General features: G+C 55.7%; 1 protein-coding gene across 1 annotated transcript; it reads left to right on the top strand.

Moving 5' to 3' along the window:
* Positions 1 to 5,937: 5,937 nt before the first annotated feature.
* Positions 5,938 to 15,665, top strand: BCL3 (BCL3 transcription coactivator). Its single transcript, XM_032614049.1, has 9 exons — positions 5,938 to 6,413; positions 8,128 to 8,281; positions 12,596 to 12,704; positions 12,944 to 13,148; positions 13,253 to 13,341; positions 13,551 to 13,628; positions 14,247 to 14,414; positions 14,785 to 14,902; positions 15,040 to 15,665. Exons 1-9 carry the CDS (start codon positions 6,158 to 6,160, stop codon positions 15,225 to 15,227), a joined length of 1,365 nt encoding a protein of 454 aa, XP_032469940.1. The 5' UTR covers positions 5,938 to 6,157; the 3' UTR covers positions 15,228 to 15,665.
* The last annotated feature ends 7,587 nt before the right edge of the window (positions 15,666 to 23,252 follow it).

The following is a 23,252-nucleotide window of genomic DNA, read 5'->3' as shown; positions in this document are numbered from 1 at the left end:
GCCCCAGTCTTTCAGATGTAGAAACCGAGCCTACCCAGGGTTGAGCAGCTGGGAGGCTTCAGTGCAGTGATTTGCTCGCTCCCAGCCTGCAACCTGATTCCACGGGGCAGGAGGGGTAGTGGAGACACGCCTGCCCCATCCTCACTCTTGTGGGAAAGTGCTACAGGGCAGGGGTGGCCCAGACTGGGACAGCGGTTGGGGCCAGGGAAGGTGAGTCCACCAGGGCCCCTGCTCAAATGAGGAAGGGCCTGGCGTGACCTGCTTTTCCAGGAGCCTGGGGAACTTTCGCATCTGTGTTTTTAAGCTGTGGTGGCTGCAGGGGAGGTTGTGGCCTCGGGCTGGGGAGGCACCGACTTCCAGGGAAAAGGCCAGCTTTTCAGGGAAGGTGCTGTCCCTTCCTCAGAGATGGGCTCTGTGCTCTGCCCTGGGAAGGTGGGCTTGGGAAGGAGGGGGTTCATCCAGGGAGGGTCATCCATCTCAGGGAGTGGCTAGGCTGATGGGTGACGCAGACACCAGCTTCCTCCTGGGTAATTCATAGCTTGCCCTTTAATACTGGGGACGAGACTTAATCTCATTAAGTGCTCCTAGTAAGATGGCCGATTCAAGCTACACCACTCAGTGAGCTAGTCTGATGGAAGAGGCAGGACCCAGAGGGCCAGACCAGGCTCAGAGGGCAAAGCACTTGGCAAGGGCCACAGGGCTGGAAACTGGCAGAGTGGAAGGTAGACCCAGATTCGATTCGTCTCACTCCTTACAGATGAGGATGACGGAGACAACAGCGCTGAAGGGGCTATTGCTAACTCACTGGATCCTCTCAGCCATCATGTTATCATCCCCATGACTCAGAGGGCGAAACTGAGGCCAAGAGAGATCAGACGCCACTCCAAAGCCACTCAGGCAGAGCTGATACTCACACTCAGGTTGTCTGACTCCAAAACCGATTGTCGTGGATGGGGTCCCCCAGAAAGCAGACACAATTAGGAAGGCAAAATGTTTATGAGAAAAGGGGGTAGGGGAAGAAGAATTGGGGAGGGGGACCATCAGGCCGTGATGCCAGCCCCAGGGGGAGCCCCTGAAGCAAAGACTGCCCATGAGAGGAATCCCACAGTGGGTGGAAATGGTCAGACCCTCCGACCCTGCCCGGCTCTGTTAATGGCCAGAGGTTGCCCGGGAGACCATGTCCCCAGGTGGCAAGCTGAGGCAGACCAAGTTGAGGGAGCCAACTGTTAGCCATCTGCACACCTGGCAGCTGGGCCACAAGTCCTTTCTTAAAAGAGGATCCAAGCAGCATGCCTCTGTGGCAGCCCTCCCATACCCTATATTAATAACAGCAATTATTTGAAAATAACAGCTTCCATTTACTGACAACTTACTCCACGCCAGCCTGTGCCAACGTGTGTTAATTCATTTGACCCTCACAACAATCCTTTGAGACGTGTGCTGGTTTTACCCCATTTTATAGATGAGGAAACTGAGGCTCAGAGAAGGTAAGTCACTTGCCGAGGGTCACAGAGCTGCTAAGTGGCAGAGCTGGGGTTTGAACCCACACAATTAAAGAGTGAGCCTCATTTACAGATGAGGACACTGTCCTCATTCAGCTCACTGGGACCCCTCTGCCCTACACCTGACCTTCCCAGAACACCACTCCCCCTACCCCCGCCCAGGGCAGATGCTGATATCCGCAAACCTCTCCCGCCGCATCGCCCCTGTCTGATCAAGGCAGTGAATGCCAGGGAGGGTGTCCAGTCTCAAAGCCCGCCTGGAGAGGATGTTGCAATCCTCTGACTCAGCAAAGTGCGTGCAGACCCAGCAAGAGGGAGAAAAGGGAAGATTAAGTCTTGGCCCAAGCCCCAGATGGGCTGATCCTGCCTAGTGCCAGGGATTCCAGTAGCCTCCAAGGCCCCAGGGTGGGGAGGAACCAGGAGGTGCAGGGCATGCTCCAGGAAGCTGGCCTGCACTCACCCCTGGGGGTGGGGTGGAGCCTCGGAGAACAGAGCTGCCTGCCAACCCAGGGTGGACTTGCAGCCCAGAGCCCAGACGGGAGGCTGTGTGACCTTGGGCAAGTCCCTTCCCATCCTGATCACCGTCTCTGTTTTCCTCTGTCTGCAAAATTCATTTGCTCTCCCCAAGCCTCTCTTAAAGCTAACTTGATTCCCTCCTGCTGCGATGTGACCTTCTCTCCATTGGCTCAACCCTCCCTGGCCTGCAGAAGAGCACTGTAGGGAGAGTGTAGACCCTAGGGCACGTGACCTTGCCTCCCCTGTGCCTGAGTTTCCCCATCTAAACCATTTCTTCCCAGGAAGTGTCTAGCATTAGAGCCGAGAGGGAAGGCTAATGACCACCCCTCCCAGGTAAGTGGTGCAGCAACCAGGATGCTGGGGTCACAGAGACCTGGTTTAAAGACATGACTCCCCCTGTCTCTCACATTTCCCTAGGCAGTGACTTCGCTCCTTTGTGCCTGTTTCTTTCTCTGTAAAATAGGGATTTTTGTTGACTTTTCCTCACAAGGTGTCAAGAGAATGAAGTGGGTCAATTCCTAGTGGGAGCTCAGCTAGACTGAATATGTCCATCTTGTGTCATCTCTGGGTGGAAAATGGTGACAAGAAAGACCTGGCCTGGTGGGTGAAGGCAGGCAACGTGGAGACGAGAACAGATATCATTCATTCATTCAGCCATTCATTCTGCACACCTGGTCTCAATCTGCTCAGCAGTCCTGAGAGGCAGAAGCTGTTATCACCCCCAACCATAAAGTCACGACAAAGGCACAGAGAGGGAAAGCTACCTACCCAAGGTCACACAGCCAGCACATGGCAGAGCCAGGGCTCCAACCCATGTCTCTAAGCCCAGCATGTTGAATCCTAATTTCCTCAATGAAATGGGTCCTGCCGTTGAAAATTTGGGTTAATCGATAATAATAATAATCATTGTTTTTATTCCTATGCCAAGTTATAACAGGAAGAATGGTTATCACAGGAAGAATGACAATCGCCGCTACGTTGTATTGAGTACTTTATAATTCAGGACGTACAGAATGGAAGCGTATCTTCTTGGTTTGGTCTGTTTTATAAATGAGGAAGCTGGGACTCCGTAAGGTTAGATAACTGCTGCAAGTGACAAAGCTAATGAAAGCCCGAGACAGGACTTATACCCAGGCCTCAGTCAGAAGCAAAGAGAAGGCCCAGGAATGAAGCCAACAGGAACTTAGGGTCTGACCAGCCCAATCTTCTCCTCTCAGGAGAAACTGAGCTCTCCCCCCAACCCCACCAAGAGCAAGAAAGCTGTTCCAGGATCACAGCCTTCTAGCTAGGACTTCATTTCCCTCTTGGGACCTTGAACAGGTATAATCGTGGCCCTTCCTCCCCCAGGGACGTTTGGGGAAGGACAAGGGGAGAAGAAGCAGTAGGAGGCAGGAGATCTGAACAGGTACAAAGGGTGGCCTGTGTGAGGGAAAGGGGTTAGACACCAGGCAGGACTTCCGGGCCTCCTCTGGGAAGTTTCTGGGACTCATCCAGGGGCCGCCCCTACCGGTGGGGGACCTCCAGAGCTCAAGGCCCAGAGAGGGGAGACCCTGGTCCTTCCCACCGAGGGCACAGGGGGCAAGGGGAGAAAGGAGGGGGGAGCCATCCTGGTTCCTCATCCTCCGTTCCCGACACTGGAGGGAGGCAGCTGTGGGAGCTGGGACTTTCCTGAGCAGCAAAAGATTCTGGGAAATCAGAGACAGCTGCGGGGCGGTGCTGACTCCAGGCCTCCCTTCTCCTCCCCCCGCCACCCTCAGACCCTCTTCAAACCTCCTCTTCCCTCAGATCTTTCATCCTCCAACCGCCGCCCCCACTCTCTCCTCTTCCCTCAGAGCCACCGTCCTCACTTGGTCCTTCTCAGACCTTCTCCTTCTCCCTCAGACCCTCACCTCCTCCCTCAGACTCTTTTATCCCTCCTCCATCCTCAGACTCAGAACCCCCAGCGCCCTCTTTCTCAGCCCCTCCAAGCCCCTGTGGGCCGAGCGCAGACACCCCCTTCCCCCTATCTGGGCCCACAGCCATTTCTCCACCGGCCGCAAGGGAGCCCGGGAGTGGGAGGCCCTTGGGCAGCCGTCCAGCACTACTTCCTAGGGCCATCACCTTGACAAGCCCCGCTGCTCCGAGCCTCAGCTGCCCTCTGTACAGCAGGGTAGTGCTCTACATCCCAGCCCTCCCCTGTGTTTGAGAGTCCCGGGAGGTGAGGGCTGGGTAGGCGGGGACCCCAGACTTTCCACCCTAATTCCCTCGCCTTTTCCCTTGTAGCCACAACTCTGCGGGCGGGGGGTGACATCAGCCCCATTTTCCAGAAGAACAAACTGAGTCTCAAGAGAAATGACCTGTCTAGGGTCCACTGTCAACAAGGGGTGGAAGTGGGACTTGAACCCAGGTCTTGCCCCCAGATGCTCTCCCATTACAGGCGGCCGAGGGGGAGATCCAGAGAGGCAGAAAGGAGAGAAGGGGGAAAAGGGTGAGGCTTCTGTCAGCCCGGTTAACGATCCACTGGGGTGGGGCCCCAGTCTTGGGCAAAGTCCCTTTCTGAGAACCGGGGGCCCACACCCATTTTCAGGGTCCCAGGAAGGGGAGACGAGGCGCAGCCAGAGATCGGGAGACAAAAATGTGGGACGGGGCTGGAGACAGAGGGAGGCCAGGGATGGAGATGCAAAGACATGGGGAGACACACAGAACCAGGGAGACCCTGCGAGCCGCCTGGACAGACCCGAGGTGCAGCACCCATTCCCTCGCCCCCTTAGGTCCCCAAAGCCTTCCGCTCCGCCTCCGGTAACTCCGTGACCGGCACTCAACCCCAGCGACGGCCCCGCCTCCAGGGAAATCCGGGAAAGCCCCGCGCGACTGGGGCCCCTCCCCGGGGCGGGGAGAAGGGAGGCCGGGGAGGGGACACGGGAGAAGCCCGCCTCTGCCCTTCCCTCCCCCCGCTTACACCACCCCGCCCAGCAGCCCGCAGCTCCTGCCTGCCTCTGAGTCATGCCCCCAACCAGCCGGGCCTGTTCCCCACCCACCAACCCCGCCCGGGATGGGAGCGGGACGCGGGGCAGAAGGGGAGCCAGACGGCCCCCGCCTCCTGGGCCCGGGCTTTGGTCGCTGTGACTCTGGTCTTGCGGCCCTGCGGCTCTTGCTATGTCCCCGTCTCCCTCCTCCTTAGTCTCTCACGACCTCCATGCCCCTTTCGCCACGTCTCTTTCTTTCCCTGTGCATCGAGGATTCCCGGAGCACCCACCCTGTGCCCAGCGGCTCCGGCTGGGTGCAGGGACCCCGCCGGGAAGAAACACGTTCACTGTTTCCCTGCGCACTACCCACCGAACACCACCCCCAACGAAGTTCAGACCCAAAGCTGAGGAGGCACAGGAGGAGGCAGAGATGGGGGCAGGGCAGGCTGAGGGATAGTGCCTGGGCGCCTGCCCCGGGTGCGTCTTTTCGCTCCCACAAAGGAGGAAACGGCTCACAGAAGGGAAGTGCCTGGTCAAGGTCACCCAGCGAGGAAGTAGGAGTAGGGAATCGAACCCGCGTCTTAGCGACCCCAGGGCCTCAGGGAATTGCCTCCCTGGAGGAGAGGCTGAGAGCAGACAGCACTCGAGTGACAGAGAGATGGTGAGGGAAGCAAAGAGACGATAGAGACAGAGACACTGAGAACAGAGACACAGAGATAGAGAGACATCTATCCAGACCCGAAAGCCAGACTGAGAGATACAGAGGCCTATAGCCAGAAAGACAAAAAAGCGCAGACAGAGCCTGACGCCCGCAGCCGCAGGGGTGGGGACCCCGCAACCCGCGACCCCGCCTTCTTCCCACCCACCCCCCGCCCCACGCCAAGACCCGGCCGCTCCGGGCGCCGCGGGGCTGGGAGGGGGCGGGCGCGGGGCGCGGCGCGGGCGGGGCGCTCTGCAGGCTGCACCGCGGGACGGCGGGAGCGGCGGCGGGTCCAGGAAACCCCTGGGGCGGACGGGTGGCCCCGGGGGGGCCGGGGGCGGGGAGGCAGGCTGTCGGCACCGCCCGGGCCGACAAAAGTCCCTTCAGTTCAGCCGGCAGCAGGGGAAGTCCCGGCGCTCGGCGCAGCCACCCTCCCGTGCCGCCAACCCAGCCGCACTCCGGCCGCCCGCTCGGCCGCCGTCCCCGGCGGCCCCATGCCCCGATGCCCCGCGGGGACCATGGACGAGGGGCCTGTGGACCTGCGTACCCGGCCCAAGGCCTCCGGACCCCCAGGCGCCGCGCTGCCGCTCCGCAAGCGCCCTCTGCGTGCGCCCTCCCCGGAGCCCGCCGCCCCCCGCGGCGCTGCGGGCCCCATCGTCCCCCCGGATCCCCTCCGCGGTGGCTTAGACACGCCAGCGGTGCCTGCGCCCCCCCACGGCCTGGCCCGGCCAGAAGCAATTTACTACCAGGGTGAGTGGCTTCCGCGGGTCATGGCCGGGTGGGGGCCAGGCAGTGCAGAGGGTCACTACCGGAGCCAGGGGCAGAGCTCCGACGTAATATACGGGGCCTCGGGCAGCTGAGGGACAGAAGCCAAGGTCCCAAGGGCACAGATATGGGGTTCCTGGGGAGCTGGGCGCACAGCCTGAGGTCCCAGGGGTGCAGATATGGGAGCTTCAGGGAGCAGTGCCTTGGAACACAGGTATCGGGGTTGTAGGAAGGCTGGGTGTCAGGGGGCCCTGAGGGATAGAGCCCAGGGTCCGAGTGCCACATATAGGGAGCTAGGAGACAGTGCCCAGCAGTACAGAATTGGGTTCTCAGGGAATCAAGCCCCGGGAACTCTTCAGAACCCAGATATCTAGGGTTATAAGGAATCAGCACTTGGACCCAAGAAACTGGGGTCCTGGCATCCCGAACTATATGTGGGGTCAAAGGAAGTCAGAGGAACAGAGAGTGGGGTTCTAAGGAGACAGATATTAAGGATCCCCGGATGTCAAAATCTCGGGAACCAAGATGTCGGGAGACGATGGGAATTAGGAGAACGACGTTGGAGTTCTGAGCACCCCAATATCTGGGATCACAAGGACCCAAGGAAACCGATCCAGATACCAAGGGTCCTTAAGGAGCCAGCAGGCCAGAGATCTGGGGTTCTGAGCACCCAGTTCTGTGTGCTTGCAAGTGACCAGTGTGTTCGCTGGGGTCACAAGTTCAGGTGGCCTTAGGGGGCTTGGGCTCAGTCTAAGAATTGGGGGCAGGACTGGGGAGTTCTGGGACTCAAGGATTTAGAGCCAGGAAGAAGGATTCAGGGGTCTCTGGGCAGAAGGCCTCGGGGTGTCAAGACCTGGTATTGGACATGCAAGGACCAGGAAACTTGGGGGTTCAGGAATGGAAACCCCCAAGGACCAGGAGAAGACAGAGAAGGCCAAAATCCATTTTCTGGATCCTGTCTTCATCCCTGACCTCCAGGAGGGGGTGGCCCCTCCCACAGCTGTGCCCACCTCACGATCTCGGAGTGACCCTCAGAGCTGCAGAGACCACATGCCTAGTGCCTCCAGACCTTTGCCCAGTTTCTGCACCTTCCACCCCGTCAGAGTACAGCTTCAAGCTGTGCATCAGGAGGCCGGTCACAGCCTTCTCCTTTTTTCCTATTCCCCCGATGAGAACCTGGGCCTCAGTTTTCCCCATCTGTGTGATGGGTGGATATGGATTTGCCTGCTACCATGGTCCCTTCCAACACTTTGATCTGAACATGTTTCTGGCACCATTCCCTCTCCCCAAACTCTGTACACATTCACCCCACACCCTACATCCAGTGCTTCATCCATCCTTACCTCCCTCAGCCACAAATTCACTCAGCAAACAGGCCCTGAGGTCCCCCTGCTGAGTGATGATGGGGGTTCAGTCCTTAAGGGACTCTCTGCCTAGTGGGAGATGGGGCATCAGACACAAGTAAAGATGTGACAGTGAGAGTGTCCTGGGCTGGGGCGGGGGGTGGGCTGGCGGAAGCTATGGGAGCCCAGAGGAGGGATGCGGTAGAGGAGTTTGTCTTGCACCTTGAGGACTCAGTAGGAGATGCAAAAGGGACCTGGGAAAAAGGGCAGGTGACACGCAGTAGCGAAGGCCGGGAGGTGGAGGATGGGTTGAGGATCTGTGGGCTTGGTCTCACACATGTCCTTTCTCTGCCCAGGACCTTTACTGTCCCTGTACCCCACCCCAACAATGGGCTCCCCCTTTCCTCTGCTGAACCTGCCTACACCCCTGTACCCCATGATGTGCTCCATGGAACACCCCCTGTCAGCTGACATCGCCATGGCCACCCATGCGGACGAGGACGGAGACACGTGAGTGACAGTCCCCCATTCATGGAGGGCAGTAGGGAGTGGGGAGACCAACCTTCCACCCACCTCACCCACCCACCACAGCACAGGGGCACTCAGCGTGGGCTTTCAAGTTACCTGCACCAGAGTTAGAACCCTGTCTCCACCGCTGTGTGACTCTGAGCAAGCCCCTTTCCCTCTCTGGACCTCAGTTTCCTCTTCTGAAAAATTGGGCACCCTGAGAGCACTTACCTCCCAGGAATGTTTTTGGAGCAGTGGGCTTCAAATGTTTTATCAAAATCCCAAAATGAGGAAGACATCTCACTGACCAATGTATTATACGAACTATACATGTTAAACTCCTAGCACTGAGCCTCGCAGATTGCCTGTTCAATATGTATTAATTACTGGTATTATTATCGTTATTGCTTTTTACTAAACCCAGCACATACACGCACATATAAACTTGAAATAAAAATTGCACAGAACAAAACAACACTCACCCTTCCGACTTGGGATCTACTTTGGGATTTTCTATTCTCGTCTTATGTCATTGTTTCCTGGCCATAGCCCACTAAATTAACTTGACGACCCCTTAAGTTGACTTCCCAAATCTCATGGTTTTATCATCTGCCGTTTGAGGGTCCATGCTTCTGAGCAGCACAAAGCTGCTGAAAAATCCTGCATGGGAGGGCCTAGCACATAGTAAGCACTCGATAAACTTGACCGCCATGGTTATTGTTATCCTATCGACCTCGGTTTGAATCTCAGCCGGCCACTTTCTCACCCCTCTCTACCTCAGTTTCCCCCTGTAAAGACAGGAAGCATAAGATGAGGGTCTCTGTGAGGCAGAAATGAAATGATTTCTATAAAGCGATTGTCTGGGACTGGGGTTTGGGGACTGGAAACCACAGGTGGAGATGGGATGGACAAGCCTATTTCTACAAGGAAAGGGGGGCGCCTCCACCACTGGCTCCTGGGTGACTTCACATCCCCGAGCCTCAGTTTCCCTATTTGGAAATCCGGGCTCATAATCACAATTAGGATTCAGTGCAGTGATGTACATACAAACAGTGCATAGAACGGAGGGGGGTGCACACAGTAGGTGCTCAGTACATGGGAGTGGCTTTTGGTTGGTTGAACAGAGCTCCCAGGGTTGTCGTGGACTTATCCTTGTGAACCCAAGCAGGAGACAGTACCTGAGATATACATATACAGGGCTCGGTAAAGCTAGTTCCCGCCCACTCTGGGTACGTCTGGGGTCATCAGTGAAATAGATTTAATTTGTATCTGTCCCCAGGGGTGATTTGTTTGCAACCTGTGAAAGCAGGGTGCAGAGGCGACCTGGCACACCAGTCTCCAGCCCCACACCCCAGCCGCCTTCCCCGCCCTCCCCGCTCTCCCCCAAAGCAAACACTTCTGCCTCAGCTGCCTGTTGGGGGAAATCCCTTCCCGCGGAACCTGACCGCAGCCCAGCTGCTCTGCCTCCCCCACGTCAGCACCCGTCACTCACTCACAGCCTCCCCCTCCTGGCGCTCCCTCTAACCTTAACCCCTTCCGCTGGGGCCGAGACTTTACCGGAATGGGCAGCAGGCACAGGCCAGGCGGGGGCGGGGTAGGAGGGACACGCTAGGTCTGGGTCCCCAGAATGGCAAAGCTATGGTTGGGAGGCTGAACTTCTAGGGATTCAAGGGAGTAAGATCTCAGGGCATTCGGACAACCTCCCCACCCCCCACCCCCACCCCCCGCCACCAAGAAGTCAGGAGGCACTGGGAAGATGGAAGTCTGGGTCTCCAAGAGAGGGGGGAACGCGTCCTGAGTCCCAGAGAGCAGAGGTTGGGGGACTGCCTTCCGTGACCCCTGAGCGGGTAAGGAGCAGAGGGCAGGGCAGCTTGGGGATCTAGAACTCGGAGGGAAGGGGAAAGTTCGTATCCGCAATGAGTTAGGGCACCGTATTCCCGGGTCCCAAGAGATCTTGGGGATGGATGCCAAGATGTGGGGGTTAGGGAGCCAGCTGGAGTCGGAGCCCTGGAGGGTGGAGTTCCAGAGGGGTCCTCTGGCTGGAGAAGTTGGGGCCCTTACCCCCAGCGTAACTAGATCGCTTTGGATTAGGCTCCCCTCTCCGCCCTATTCGAGGATGGAAGTTGGGGTGGCCGGGTGGCCGGGGTAGATCCCCGACGGGACAGGTTTCCCTCCCCCGGGAGCAGGAAGCGGAGCCCCGCCCAGCAGACCTGTTACTGGAAGTCCGAGGGCTGGGCCGCCCCTCCCGTCCCCACTTCCTCCAGCCCCGCCCCACCCGCTGCGGCCCGCGCGTTTATGGGAACTCAGGCCTGGACGGTTTCTCTGAAATAATTTTCTCCCTCTGCCCTCACTTAACCCCTCCCGCCCCGAAGGGGACCCAGGCCGGGCGTCCTGGGAGATGCAGGGAGGGGAGGGAGCCCTTCCCAAGGGGGCCCTGGCCCAGCTCCGACCCCTCCCCCAAGATTTCTTTTTAAATTTGGCTTTCTCGGTTCAGGATCCAGGTTCAGCGTTACACCTGCACAATCTCCTACTGGGAGATGGGCGTTCTTGTAGGCTATACTTTACAGAGGAGAAACCCGAGGCTGTAAAGGGCCACCTAGCCGCACAGCTAGAGAGACTTGTAACGCAATTTGCAGCCCCGGCCCACTCAGCCCCGGCAAAGCCCCCAGGGCTGCAGGATTTCTCTGCCTCCAGTACCTAGGGAGCTGGATTCTGGATGCAGGTTCCACAATTGGGAGACCCGCTGTTCACCTCTCTTAGCCACGCTCTGGTTTGTCAGCAAGCAGTGGTGGGTGAGAAAGAAGTTGCTCTAGAAAATGGCCTTTAAAGAAAGGTTGTAGGGACTGTGTACCTCCAGTCAGCCTTGTGCCCTCAGCGCTAATGTCCCCCACCCCATACAGTCGTCCCAGGTTGCTCTCAGCTCTAAATGGCTCTTCCAGGTTCGGGGCCCTGGGAAGGGGCAGGAAGTTTATTGAAAAGTGTTATCCAGATCAGTGCCTACAGAGATGGAGGAAGCAGGACTGCGCACAGGGAGAATTTGAGCTGCTACGTAGTTTCATCAGGGCCTCAGTTATCGCACAGGGAATGTTGCAGCTGGAGTGGCCTTCAGAGTTGGGGCCAGAAGCCCAGGCCTTCGACACCCACACGGACCAGTCACTGGATGTCATTGGGTGGCATCTACCCACCTCACCCCCATGACCTGGGCAAGCAGCTCTTTTCAGCGGAGGGTAATTCCCAGAGAGAGCCGAGAGCTGACAACTTTCCCAGAAGCTGAGGGAATGAGTCCTTCAGTCCAGAAGTGGGGGGCGGGGCGGACCTGGGTTGCGCAGTCCAGCTTCCCAAACAGTGACTAGTTTGTCCCACCTCCCTTCTGGGCAAAACTTCCTCCACATACATACTCTTGGGATGGAGGCTGACCGTGATCTCCAGTCACCGCTGATGGAGACCTTGCTGGTGGTATCGAGTTCATCCCCACCCATTCCACAAGAGAAAACTGTGGCCTTGAGCGGGGTGGGAATGTGGTTATCAGCTTCAAGGATGGCCGGGGATCATTGAGCGGGACTCACCTATTCAGAGCGTGTTTGTGGAGCAGCTGCTCAGCACCAGCCGCTGTCCTAGGCACTGGGCAGTGATGGAAGCACACCAAACGCTCTACCCTGGTGGAGTTGACATTCTATGGGGGGAGATTCAGACAGGAAACGAGTAAAGTGTACCACATCAGGTGATGAACTGGAGGAAAATAAAGCCGGGGGTGGGGGAGGGAGCCACTGCTGTACCATTTTAGCAGAGGCCCAAATGAGGGGAGCTAGTCCTGCAGGTATGGGGGGAAGACTCTTCCCAGCAGAGGGAACAGCCAGTGCAAAGGCCTAGGAGGCAAGCATGCTTGGTATGTTTGAGGAACACCAAGGAGGCTAGTGGCCAGAGTGGGCTGAGGAGAGTGGACGGAGATGATATCAAAAGGAATTGAAGAGCAGGAAACAAGATCACACAGGGCCTGTGGGCCACGCTGAGGACTTTACTCTGAGGATTCTGTGCAGAAAAGGGGCATGACCTGACTTAGGGTCTAAAAGGGTCCCTCTAGCTGCTATGTGAGGGACAGACAGTAGAGCAGGATGGAAGCAGGGAGGCCAGCGAGGAGGGGACAGTCCAGGAGGGGAGATGGTGGTGCCTGACAGGATGGAGGGAGTGGGGGTGGGGAGCAGTGGTTGGATTCTAGAGACGCTTCTAAAGTATCCTGCGCATTTTGGAATTAGCACTGCTGAGAGTATGGGGGTGAGAGGTGACCAGCCTCTAACGCCTGTGATCCTCCACCCCCAGGCCACTCCACATTGCGGTGGTGCAGGGCAATCTACCAGCTGTGCATCGGCTAGTCAACCTCTTCCAGCATGGCGGCCGGGAGCTGGATATCTACAACAACCTCCGGCAGGTGAGGCTGGGGGCCTGGGGGCCTGGATCTAATGGGAAAGGGGTCTGGGAACCCGGACTTCTGTTTCCTACGGGAAGAAGAGCTGGGGGCCCTGACTCTTGAATCTGAGGGACGAGGTGCTCCAGATCTCTGGTTGCTGCCTAAGACTTACAGCTGGGGGTCAGGACTCAGGAATTCTGAGGAAGGCAGGACTGGGACGCAGGGCAGGGAACGGGTCCCTCACAGTCTCTGTTCCCCAGACACCGCTACACCTGGCTGTGATCACCACTTTGCCGTCTGTGGTCCGGCTCCTGGTGATGGCCGGTGCCAGCCCCATGGCACTGGACCGCCACGGCCAGACGGCAGCGCACCTAGCTTGCGAGCACCGCAGCCCGGCCTGCCTGCGGGCCCTGCTGGACAGCGCGGCCGGGGGCACCATGGACCTGGAGGCCCGCAATTACGACGGTGAGCATCTACCCGGGCGCGGGGTGGGGTTGTCCGGCAGGACCTGGAGTCCTGAGGCTGCAAAGCCCCAGGTCCAGGTTTAACTGAGCCTCCCCCTCCTTCAGGGCTCACCGCCCTGCACGTGGCCGTGAACACCGAGTGCCAAGAAGCGGTGCTGCTCTTGCTGGAGCACGGCGCGGACATCGACGCGGTGGTGAGCGCGATTGGGCCGGGGGAGGGGCCAAGAGGAGCAGGGGGGCGGGGCCAACGGGGCGGGGCTTGGGTGGGAGAGAGCCCGAATGGGTGGGGTGGGGCTTGAAGAATCTAAGGGGATTGAGATGCTGGACCCAGCGGTTAGGATGCGGGCCGCCGGCTGTTTGGGCAGTGCTAGGAGACGCTTAAAACCTTCCCGCCCTGCCGCAGGACATTAAGAGCGGCCGCTCCCCACTCATCCACGCCGTGGAAAACAACAGCCTTAGCATGGTGCAGCTGCTGCTACAGGTGGGTGAGGCCCCTGCCCGTGGCCTCTCGCCCACCCTTTCCTCTGACACCACCCGGCTGTCGCCCCATCCCTGCCACCGACGCCGCCTTCCAGTTCTGGCTCTTGCTCTTGCTGCGCTTCCAGCCCCGACCTTTCTTTCTAGGCCTCGTTCTGTCAACCCTAGGACTTCACCCCTCCAGGCTACGAACTAGTCCCGGGTCTTCTCCCATCCCTCCTCCGGCCCCAAAACGTCCCAGGCCCCAACCACCTAGAGTCTTGCTGACCCTGCCTTCCGGCTGTGGCCCTGTCCCCGCGCTGTCCTTCCTCCCCGACTCCGTCCAGGATCAGGCCCAGACTCTGGACCCTTCCCTTCTCTGACTCCGCCCCTGCTTTGGCCGGGGCTGCCGAGTCCAGCTCCGGTTGATTCGGCGCCGCCCCTCCAATCCCGCTCTGTCCCGCCTTTGTTTCCAACTTCTACCCTTCTATCACCCAACCCCGATCTGGCCCCGCCCCAGGTTGTGATTCCCACCCTCACGCCCGGCCCCGCCCCTCACTGTAGCCCCGCCCCCTGGGTTCCGCCCCCCACGCCCTCCACCGGGACCTGGCGGTGGTCCTGACCCGCGCCCACCCGCCCGCAGCACGGCGCCAACGTGAACGCGCAAATGTACTCGGGCAGCTCGGCGCTGCACTCGGCGTCAGGCCGCGGGCTCCTCCCGCTCGTGCGCACGCTGGTCCGCAGCGGCGCAGACAGCGGCCTCAAGAACTGCCACAACGACACGCCGCTCATGGTGGCGCGCAGCCGCCGGGTGAGTGAGTGTGCGCGCTGGTGGCGGCGGGGGTTACAGGGGTTTCAGGGGTGTCTGTGCCCGAGCGCCGGTCCTCGCGGATGTGACAGGTGAGTGGGCACGTGCGTGCAGGGGATGCGGCGGTGGGCGTGTGCGCGTCTGTGCCAGGGCGTGGAGGCGAGCCGGTGAGCCTGAGGGCGTGGGTGTGAGTTCTAGACAAAGGAGTGACTGAGGCACAAAGAAAGGAAGTGACTTGCCCCCCTGCACGTACTGAGAAAGAGGCGGTGCTCCCTGAGCTAGGAGACCCCGTGAGCTAGGAGAGATGGAGAGAAGCAGGGCTGTGTGGGCAGGGGTGGCCTGGTGATGACACCACCCCCGCATCGCCCCACAGGTCATCGACATCCTGAGAGGGAAGGCCACACGGGCTGCTCCTGCATGCCAGCCAGAGCCCTCCCCTGACCGGAGTGCCACCACCTCCCCTGAGAGCAGCAGCCGCCTCAGCTCCAATGGTGAGAAACCGGCTCCCAACTTGCAGCAGCCCAGCTCCGCCCTCCCTCAGAACCCAGGAGGGGGGGTCCCCAGCCCCCTTCTCCCTGGATCCAGCCTTTCGCTGCCCTCACCCCTCCTCTCTCTTCTCTTCCCACAGGTCTTCTGTCAGCATCACCACCCTCCTCGCCCTCCCAGTCTCCCCCCAAGGACCCCCCTGGATTCCCCATGGTTCCCCCCAATTTTTTCCTTCCTGCCTCATCTCCACCGACCTTCCTGCCCTATGCCGGGGTCCTCCGAGCCCCTGGCCGGCCGGTGCCCCCCTCCCCAGCTCCAGGAGGTAGCTGAGAGGGATGGGGGGGCAGATCTCGGACTCATGAGGAGGGACCTCGCTGCCCTATGGGGTCAGCCCTCCTGGAAACTGTGAAGATCTCACTCTGCCCCCCCCCCAATCTTCTGGACCAGGATTTGCACAGAGGCACATATATTTACCCATAACCGCCCCCCTCTTCTCAGCATGGATATTCCCCCATCTCGTCCCCACCCCCAGCCCGGGACTCTTACCCTATTATTCTCAGGCACCGGTCTCCCATCTGGAACTTCACCCAATCATTCATTTCCTTCTCCTCTCCCAGAGCTGGTGGAACCAAGGAACAGCCCTCCCCTCTGGCCTTTACCCAGTTCAGTAAGGAGGGAGAGATGGGCTGTAGCCAGGCACTGATATCAATGTAAATTATTAGGCTTTTTGGTTGAATTTCTTTTGTAATAAACTATTTTTGTACCATATCCCTGGCTTTGCTAGGCCTCTTTCATGAGGAGGTCTGGAGAGAGTGTGTTTGTGTGTGTGCCCACCTGGGTGCTGTATCCAGCTGACTCTGTGTGAGTCTCAGACTGACAGTGACATGTGTGGGCGACTCTAGGACTTACGGTGTGTTGTAAATGTTCCGTCATTGTGTCACTGTGCCATTGTTTCTGGGGACGACGTGAAGTGTGACATCTTTCCAGAGGACCCCGTTGGATTCCATAGTACATGTGTGTGTATGTGTGCTTCTGAAGGATTCTGCGGTTTGTGGGTCCCTGTGTACCACAGCTGGTTCCCCCCAATTGTGTACCTGTGGTAAACTGTTGATGCCAGTTGCCTCTGGGTCTCCGTGCGTGTAGCATTTGTGAGTGTTCCTAACATTGAGACCTGCGGTCATCATGTGATTGTTTCTATGTGACTGCCTCGCTTGCTGTGTCACATTTTGATTCAGTGGCTCCAGGGCCCCCCTGATGTACATATATATTTTTGACCGTCTGGACGCGTCTCTTACGTATCAGTCAGGGTTTGCATTCATTTCCCGTTACCACAGTAACAAAGCACCACAGATTCAGCAGCTTAAAACAGCACAGATTCATCCTCTTATAGTTCTGGAGGTCAGAAGTCCAAAATCAACTTGACTGGACCAAAGTCAAAGTGTCAGCAGAGCTGGTTCCTCCTGGAAGCTCTAGAGGAGAATCTGGTCCCTTGCACTATCCAGCTCCCAGAGGCCGCCTGCATTCCTTAGCTCATGGCCCCTTCCTTGTATCACAGCACCTTCTTGCTTCTATCTGTACATCTACTCTGATCTGATCTCCCGTTTCCCTCTTAGGAGGACCCTGTGATTCCCCCAGGTGCCCACAGACAATCCAGGATAATCTCCCCCATCTCAAGACCCTTAACTTCCTCACATCTGCCAAATCCCTTTTGCCATATGAAGTAACATTCACAGAGTTCCAGGGGTTAGGATGTAAATATCATCGGAGTCTCTATTCGATCAGAGAAGCGACATCACTAAGCGGTGGGTATATGGATAAGTGATTTGTTACAGAGATTTGCCCGTTGGGAAGGGAAGATGGATGTACAATGGGGGGGGGCAAGGACAAGCTGGAACCCCCAAGAAAGGGCTGGACCCCATGTCAGCCCCCAGTGCCTCCAGCCTTGGAGAAAGTGGTGTCCTTTGGGAGAAGCTGGCAACCTTGGTCCCATTCTATTGGTCTTCTTCAGTGACCATGTGTTTGTGTCTCCGAGTGATGCTGAGTGTGGGTTTTTCAGTCTGGCGGGCCCTCCTTGGGCCTCTGGGTCTTTGTATGTCTTGGTGATTGTGAACATTTCTGCTGCGGTGACTCCACAACATGCTGTATCTGTGGGGCCCACCGCCTTAACGTCTTCCTAGGAGACACTGTTGCGTCTAGGCTAGGGGTGTGTGTGTGTACACACACGCACACACATCCATGTACACGCACTTCTGGGGCAGCTCTGACTGGGTAGCCCAATTTTTTTTTTTTTTTCTTCTGTACGCGGGCCTCTCACCGCTGTGGCCTCTCCCGTTGCGGAGCACAGGCTCCGGACGCGCAGGCTCAGCGGCCATGGCTCACAGGCCCAGCCGCTCCGCGGCATGTGGGATCTTCCCGGACTGGGGCACGAACCCGCGTCCCCTGCATCAGCAGGCAGACTCTCAACCACTGAGCCACCAGGGAAGCCATGTACCAGTGCTTTTGATGCTGCCTCTGGGCTATGGTGTCCCTAGAGCTGCCTGATTTGGAAGACATGTTGGTTTCCTAGGGCTGCTGTAACAAATGGCCACAAACTAGATGGCTCAAAATGAATCTATTCTCTCACAGTTCTGGAAGCCAGAAGTTCAAAATGAAGGTGTCAGCAGGGCCACACTCCCTCCAAAGGCTCTAGGGGAGGATCCTAGGTGGCTGCTGGCATTCCTTGGCTTGTGGCTGCATCTCTCCAATCTCTGCCTCCATCTTCACATGGCTTCCTCTGCTGTGTGTCTGTGTCTTCTCTTCTGGCTCTTATAAGGACAATTGTCACTGGGTTTAGCCCTAAACCCACCCAGGTAATCCAGGATGATCTCATCTTGAGATCCTAACCTTAAGTGCATCTGCAAAGACCCTTTTTCCAAATAAGGTCACATTTAAAGGTTTTGGGGGGTAAGGATGGGGACATATCTTTGTGGGAGGCCACCGCTCAACCCACTACAGAGGGTGACTGTTGGGCCCTGCAAGCAGCTGTGTGTGAGAACTTCCCACATGATAATCCCACCACATGAGCAAGGTCATGTGCAATGACTGTCTCTCCAGCAGACCGTGAGCCCTGGGAGGACAGTTTCCTCCTGCTGCCCTACCCACAGCAGCCAGCACACTGCCTGGCACGGAGCAGACCCCTGAGAAGTGACGGTAGAATGAGTGAGCCTCACCCACTCCCCATTGCATTATGGTGTCTGCGATTCTTTGTGGCTGTGTCTGGTCCCCTGTCACACTGTGTGACCAGTTTGGGAGCAAATATTAGCAGCCATGTATTGACCATGATGGCACCCATATTCCAGATGAGAAAACTGAGACTCAGAGAGAGCAAGTTGCCCATCCAAGGCCAGGTCTCCTGCCTCCTAGACCCACGCTCATAGTCGCTGGGCCCTCTTGACTCACAGGAAGGTTGTATGTGGTTGTGCCTATTATTCTGTGTGTGCACACGCATGTGTGTGTGGAAAGGCTGCAAGATAACAGGTGATGTGTCGTTGAGAGCACAGGCCCCGGAGTTAGAACTGAGTTCGAGTCCAGCCCTTCCATTCCCTAGCCGTGTGACCTTGATCCGGCGACTTCAGGCCCCGAGCCTCCGTTTCCGCATCTGTAAAATGGGAATAATGCCCACGTCTGAGGGCTGATGGGGTGATGAGGATTTGATGAGAGTGTAGGTGCCAGCCCCATCACCAGCCTGGAGTGTGTGTCAAGATCTCCTTGTATCTGTGGGTCCAAGCTGTAGGTGATGTGCCTCTTTGTGTGTGAGAAACTATCCCCCGGTTCAAAAGCTGAACCCGGCCCTGACCTTGGTAACTTACTTCTCTAAAACAAAGGATCTGGCCTCTCCACACATGGAAACCCCCTCTCAGCTTCCTGACCTTGGGACTGGGCACGTGTCCTTCCACACCCGGCCCCCTTCCCCTGAAGAAAGACTCGAAGGAGAGGGGAGAAGGGCTATATAGAGGGTCTCCAGTACCCCCCCAGCCCTCCCAGAATTAAACACCCCCCTTAACCACCACCACCAAGAACTGTTCTCATCTGTGAAAGTCCTTGCATTCTAGAGCCAGAAGTCATGCTTTCAATGCATTGCTCCAGAGGCCCAGCCTCTGTTGCAAAGTTTCACTTGTTATCACCACCCTGAGTAAACCCAGATGCTCAGTCAGAGAATATCTCTTTCAAGCGCTTGCATGAAATCTGCCAAATCTTAAATGTGGGTGCTGTCCCCCCAAAATGCTTTTAAAAGCATACGAACTAAACAGAACACATCTGCTGGTTCGGTGTGTGAGCAGACCCTCAAGTCAGCCACACCTCCATTTTACAGAAAGGGAAACTGAGGCCCAGAAAGGGGAGACACTGACCTGGTGGGTCGGTGAGTCCGGGATTCCACAATTCACCTTCACCAAGCGAAGGAATTCATCACCAAGAATGGGATGACAAACATCGTGTACCTTCTGATACCATGCACTGAGAAGGACACAGCATCACTTTTATAATATTCCTGCCACCAGAATCTGATCACAAGGAAATGTCAGACAAACCCAAATCTAGACACCTTACCAAAGAGCTAAGAAGTGGCCTGTGATTTATCGAAAACGTCAAACACAAAGATAGGCTGAGCGGTTGTACCAGACTGAAGGACAGTATAAAGACATCAAAACTAAATGCAGGACTTCCCTGGTGGCTCAGTGCCTAAGAATCTGCCTGCCAGTGCAGGGAACACGGGTTTGAGCCCTGGTCCGGGAAGATCCCACATGCCACGGAGCAACTAAGCCCGTGCGCCACAACTACTGAGCCTGCGCTCTAGAGCCCGAGAGCCACAACTGCTGAAGCCCACGCGCCTAGAGCCCGTGCTCTGAAACAAGAGAAGCTACCACAAAGAGAAGCCCGCGCTCAGCAACGAAGACCCAACGTAGCCAAAAATAAATAAACGAAATTAAAAAAAAAAAAAAACAACCCAAATGCAACACATGATCTCAGATTGGATCCTGGACTGGAAAAAATGGTTTGCTATGAGGATAATTTGGGGACAAGTGGCGATTTGAATATAGGCTGCAGTGTTACATGCTAGTATTGTATCACTGTTAACTGTCCTGCTTTTGATAACCGTACTGTAACTGTGTAAGAGAATGTTCTTGTACGTGGAGATACACATCGGAGTGTTTAGGAGCAAAGAGGTAGAATGCCTGAAACTTAACTCAAATGGTTCGAGGGAGGGGGAGAGCAAATAATAAAGCAAATTGACAAATTGTTAACAATTGATGAGTCTGGGCAAAGGGTATACAAGAAACCTTTGTCCTATTCTTGCAACTTTTCTGTAAGTTTAAAATGATTTCAAGAAAGAAAAGAACGCTTGCAAATTGAAAGTCATTGTTTTAAGGCTCTGTGTTTCTAAGAGGATTTAAGTCTGTGCATGCATCTGTGGTCAGAGCTTGGGGAGTTGGGAGTGTGAATTCGCTGCTTCAGACTCTGCTTTGGGGTATGACATGGGCTTTGGGGTGTGGCCAGGGTCTTGGGGGTGTGGGCAAAGTTTCAGAGGCGTGGCCTGGATGAATGACAGGCCATATCCTGGGGTGTGGTCAGAACCTTGGGGCGTGGCCAGATTCTCAAAGGTGTGGGCAGGGCCTGAGAAACTCAGTTCCCAAGGGAGGAGGTAAATCTGTGCTTAGTGCGCCCTCTTGTGGCTACCCTGGGGTCCGGCCTCCACTTTTTAGAAACAGTTTTACTAAACATAATGTATATAGCCTACAATTCAACTATTTAAAGTGTACAATTCAGTGGTTTTGGTGAATTCAGAGAGTTGTGAAATCGTCACCACAATCAATTTTAAAACATTTCTTCATCCCCAAAAGAAACCCCCTGCCCGTTAGTAGTCACTCCCTATTTCCCCCTAACCCCCTTCCTTCAGCTCTAGGCAATCCCTAATATTCTTCCTGTCTCTATAGGTTTGCCTCTTCTGGACATTTTATATAAATTGAGTCGTACAATATGTGGTCTTTCGTGACTGGCTTCTTTTACTTTAGCATAAAGCTTTTGAGGTTCATCCACGTTGTAGCCTGTATCAATATTTCACTCCTTTTAATGGCCAAATAATATTCCATTATATGGGAATACTGCGTTTAATTTACCCATTTATCCATTGTCATTTGACGGGCATTTAAGTGGTTTCCACAAATCTTTGTGTGGATATATGTTTTTAGTTCTCTGTGATATATATACATAGGCATGGAATTCCAGGATCATACAATGACTCTATGTTTAACATTTTGAGGAACTACCAAACCGTTTTCCAAAGCAGCTGCACCATTTTACATCCCCACCAGCACTGTCTGAGAGTTCCAGTTTCTCCACAGCCTCTCCAGTACTTATTATTGTCTGTCTTTGATTATAGCCTTCCTGGCAGGTGTGAAGTGGGATGTCCTTGTGGTTTGGATTTTCATTTCCCTAACTGATAGTGATTTTTCAGTATCTTTTCTTATCATCCACTGATTTTTTAAAATAAATTTATTTATTTTATTTACTTATTTTTGGCTGTGTTGGGTCTTCTTTGCTGCGGGCGGGCTTTCTCTAGTTGCAGCGAGCGCGGGCTACTCTTCTTTGCGGTGCGCGGGCTTCTCATTGCGGTGGCTTCTCTTCTTGCAGAGCGTGGGTTCTGGAGCGCAGGCTCAGTAGTTGTGGCGCACGGGCTTAGCTGCTCCGCGGCATGTGGGATCTTCCCGGACCAGGGCTCGAACCCGTGTCCCCTGCACTGGCAGGCGGATTCTTAACCACTGCGCCTCCAGGGAAGCCTTCATCCACTGCTTTTGTATCCACTTTGCAACTATATGAACTCTTAACCAGTTTGCCATATTTGGCACAGTTTTTTTTAATTAAAGCGTTAACGATATCGTAGTCCCATTGTATCCTCAGAGTCCATCTTTTTCCTTCGACATGTCCTGCATTTAATGCTCAACATTACCACTCATGGTTTCATACTATTATCACATACGATGCACCCCCCAATAATATAGAGCATTGGTTTTGCAGGTTTTCTTTTCTTTGCTTTATTTTTTGGCCACGCCGTGCAGCTTGTGGGAGCTTAGTTCCCTGACCAGGGATTGAACCCGGGTCCTCGGCAGTGAGCACACGGAGTCCTAACCACTGGACCGCTAGGGAATTCCCTTTGCAGGTTTCCTTACCTGGTATAAACAACATTGTGTTGTACTAATCCTTCTGCACTTGCTTTTTTTTTTTTTTTTTTTAACTTATTGTATTAATTTCCTGTTGCTGCTGTAACAAAGGACCACAAACTCAGCGGCTTAAAACAACAAATTTGGGCTTCCCTGGTGGCGCAGTGGTTGGGAGTCCGCCTGCCGATGCAGGGGACACGGGTTCGTGCCCCGGTCCGGGAAGATCCCACATGCCGCGGAGCAGCTGGGCCTGTGAGCCATGGCCGCTGAGCCTGCGCGTCCGGAGCCTGTGCTCTGCAACAGGAGAGACCACAGCAGTGAAAGGCCCGCGTACCGCCAAAAAAACAACAACAACAAATTTATTCTTTCAAAATTCTGGGGACTAGGAGCCCCAAACCAATGTGCTGGCTGGGCTATGCTCTCTCTGAAGGCTCCAGGGGAGGGTACTTCCTCGCCGCTTCCTAGCTTCTGGTGTTTCCCAGCAATCCTTGGCTTATAAATGCATCACTCCAATCTCTGCCTCTGTCGTCACATGGCTTTCTCCCTGTGGGTGTACTTGTGTCTGTGTCCAAATTTCCAGTCATATTGGATTTAGGGACCACCCTAATTCAGTATGACCTCATCTTAACTCGGTTACACCTACAAAAACGCTATTTCTGGGCTTCCCTGGTGGCGCAGTGGTTAAGAATCCTCCTGCCAATGTAGGGGACACGGGTTCGAGCCCTGGTCGGGGAAGATCCCACATGCTGCGGGGCAACAAATCCCGTACGCCACAACTACTGAGCCTGCGCTCTAGAGCCCCCGAGCCACAACTGCTGAGCCCGCGTGCCAAAACTACTGAAGCCCGCGCGCCTAGAGCCGGTGCTCCGCAACAAACAAAAGCCACCACAATGAGAAGCCGGTGCTCTGCAACAAGAGAAGCCACAGCAGTGAAAAGCCTACGCACTTCAAGGAAGAGTAGCTTCGCTTGCCACACCTAGAGAAAGCCTGCTCACAGCAACGGAGACCCAACACAGCCAAAAATAAATTAATTTTTTAAAAAATTAAAAAAAAACTATTTCCAAGTAAGGTCACATTCATAGGTTCCAGTGGACACAAGTGGGGGAGGGGTACGGTTCAACACAGTACACTCATCATTACGTTTTTACGAGTCAGGTTG

This window comes from Phocoena sinus, chromosome 19, assembly GCF_008692025.1.
Source record: "Phocoena sinus isolate mPhoSin1 chromosome 19, mPhoSin1.pri, whole genome shotgun sequence".
Lineage (NCBI taxonomy): Eukaryota > Metazoa > Chordata > Mammalia > Artiodactyla > Phocoenidae > Phocoena > Phocoena sinus.
Note: the sequence above shows the minus strand (reverse complement) of the source record. Positions and strands in the feature narration are given on the sequence as shown.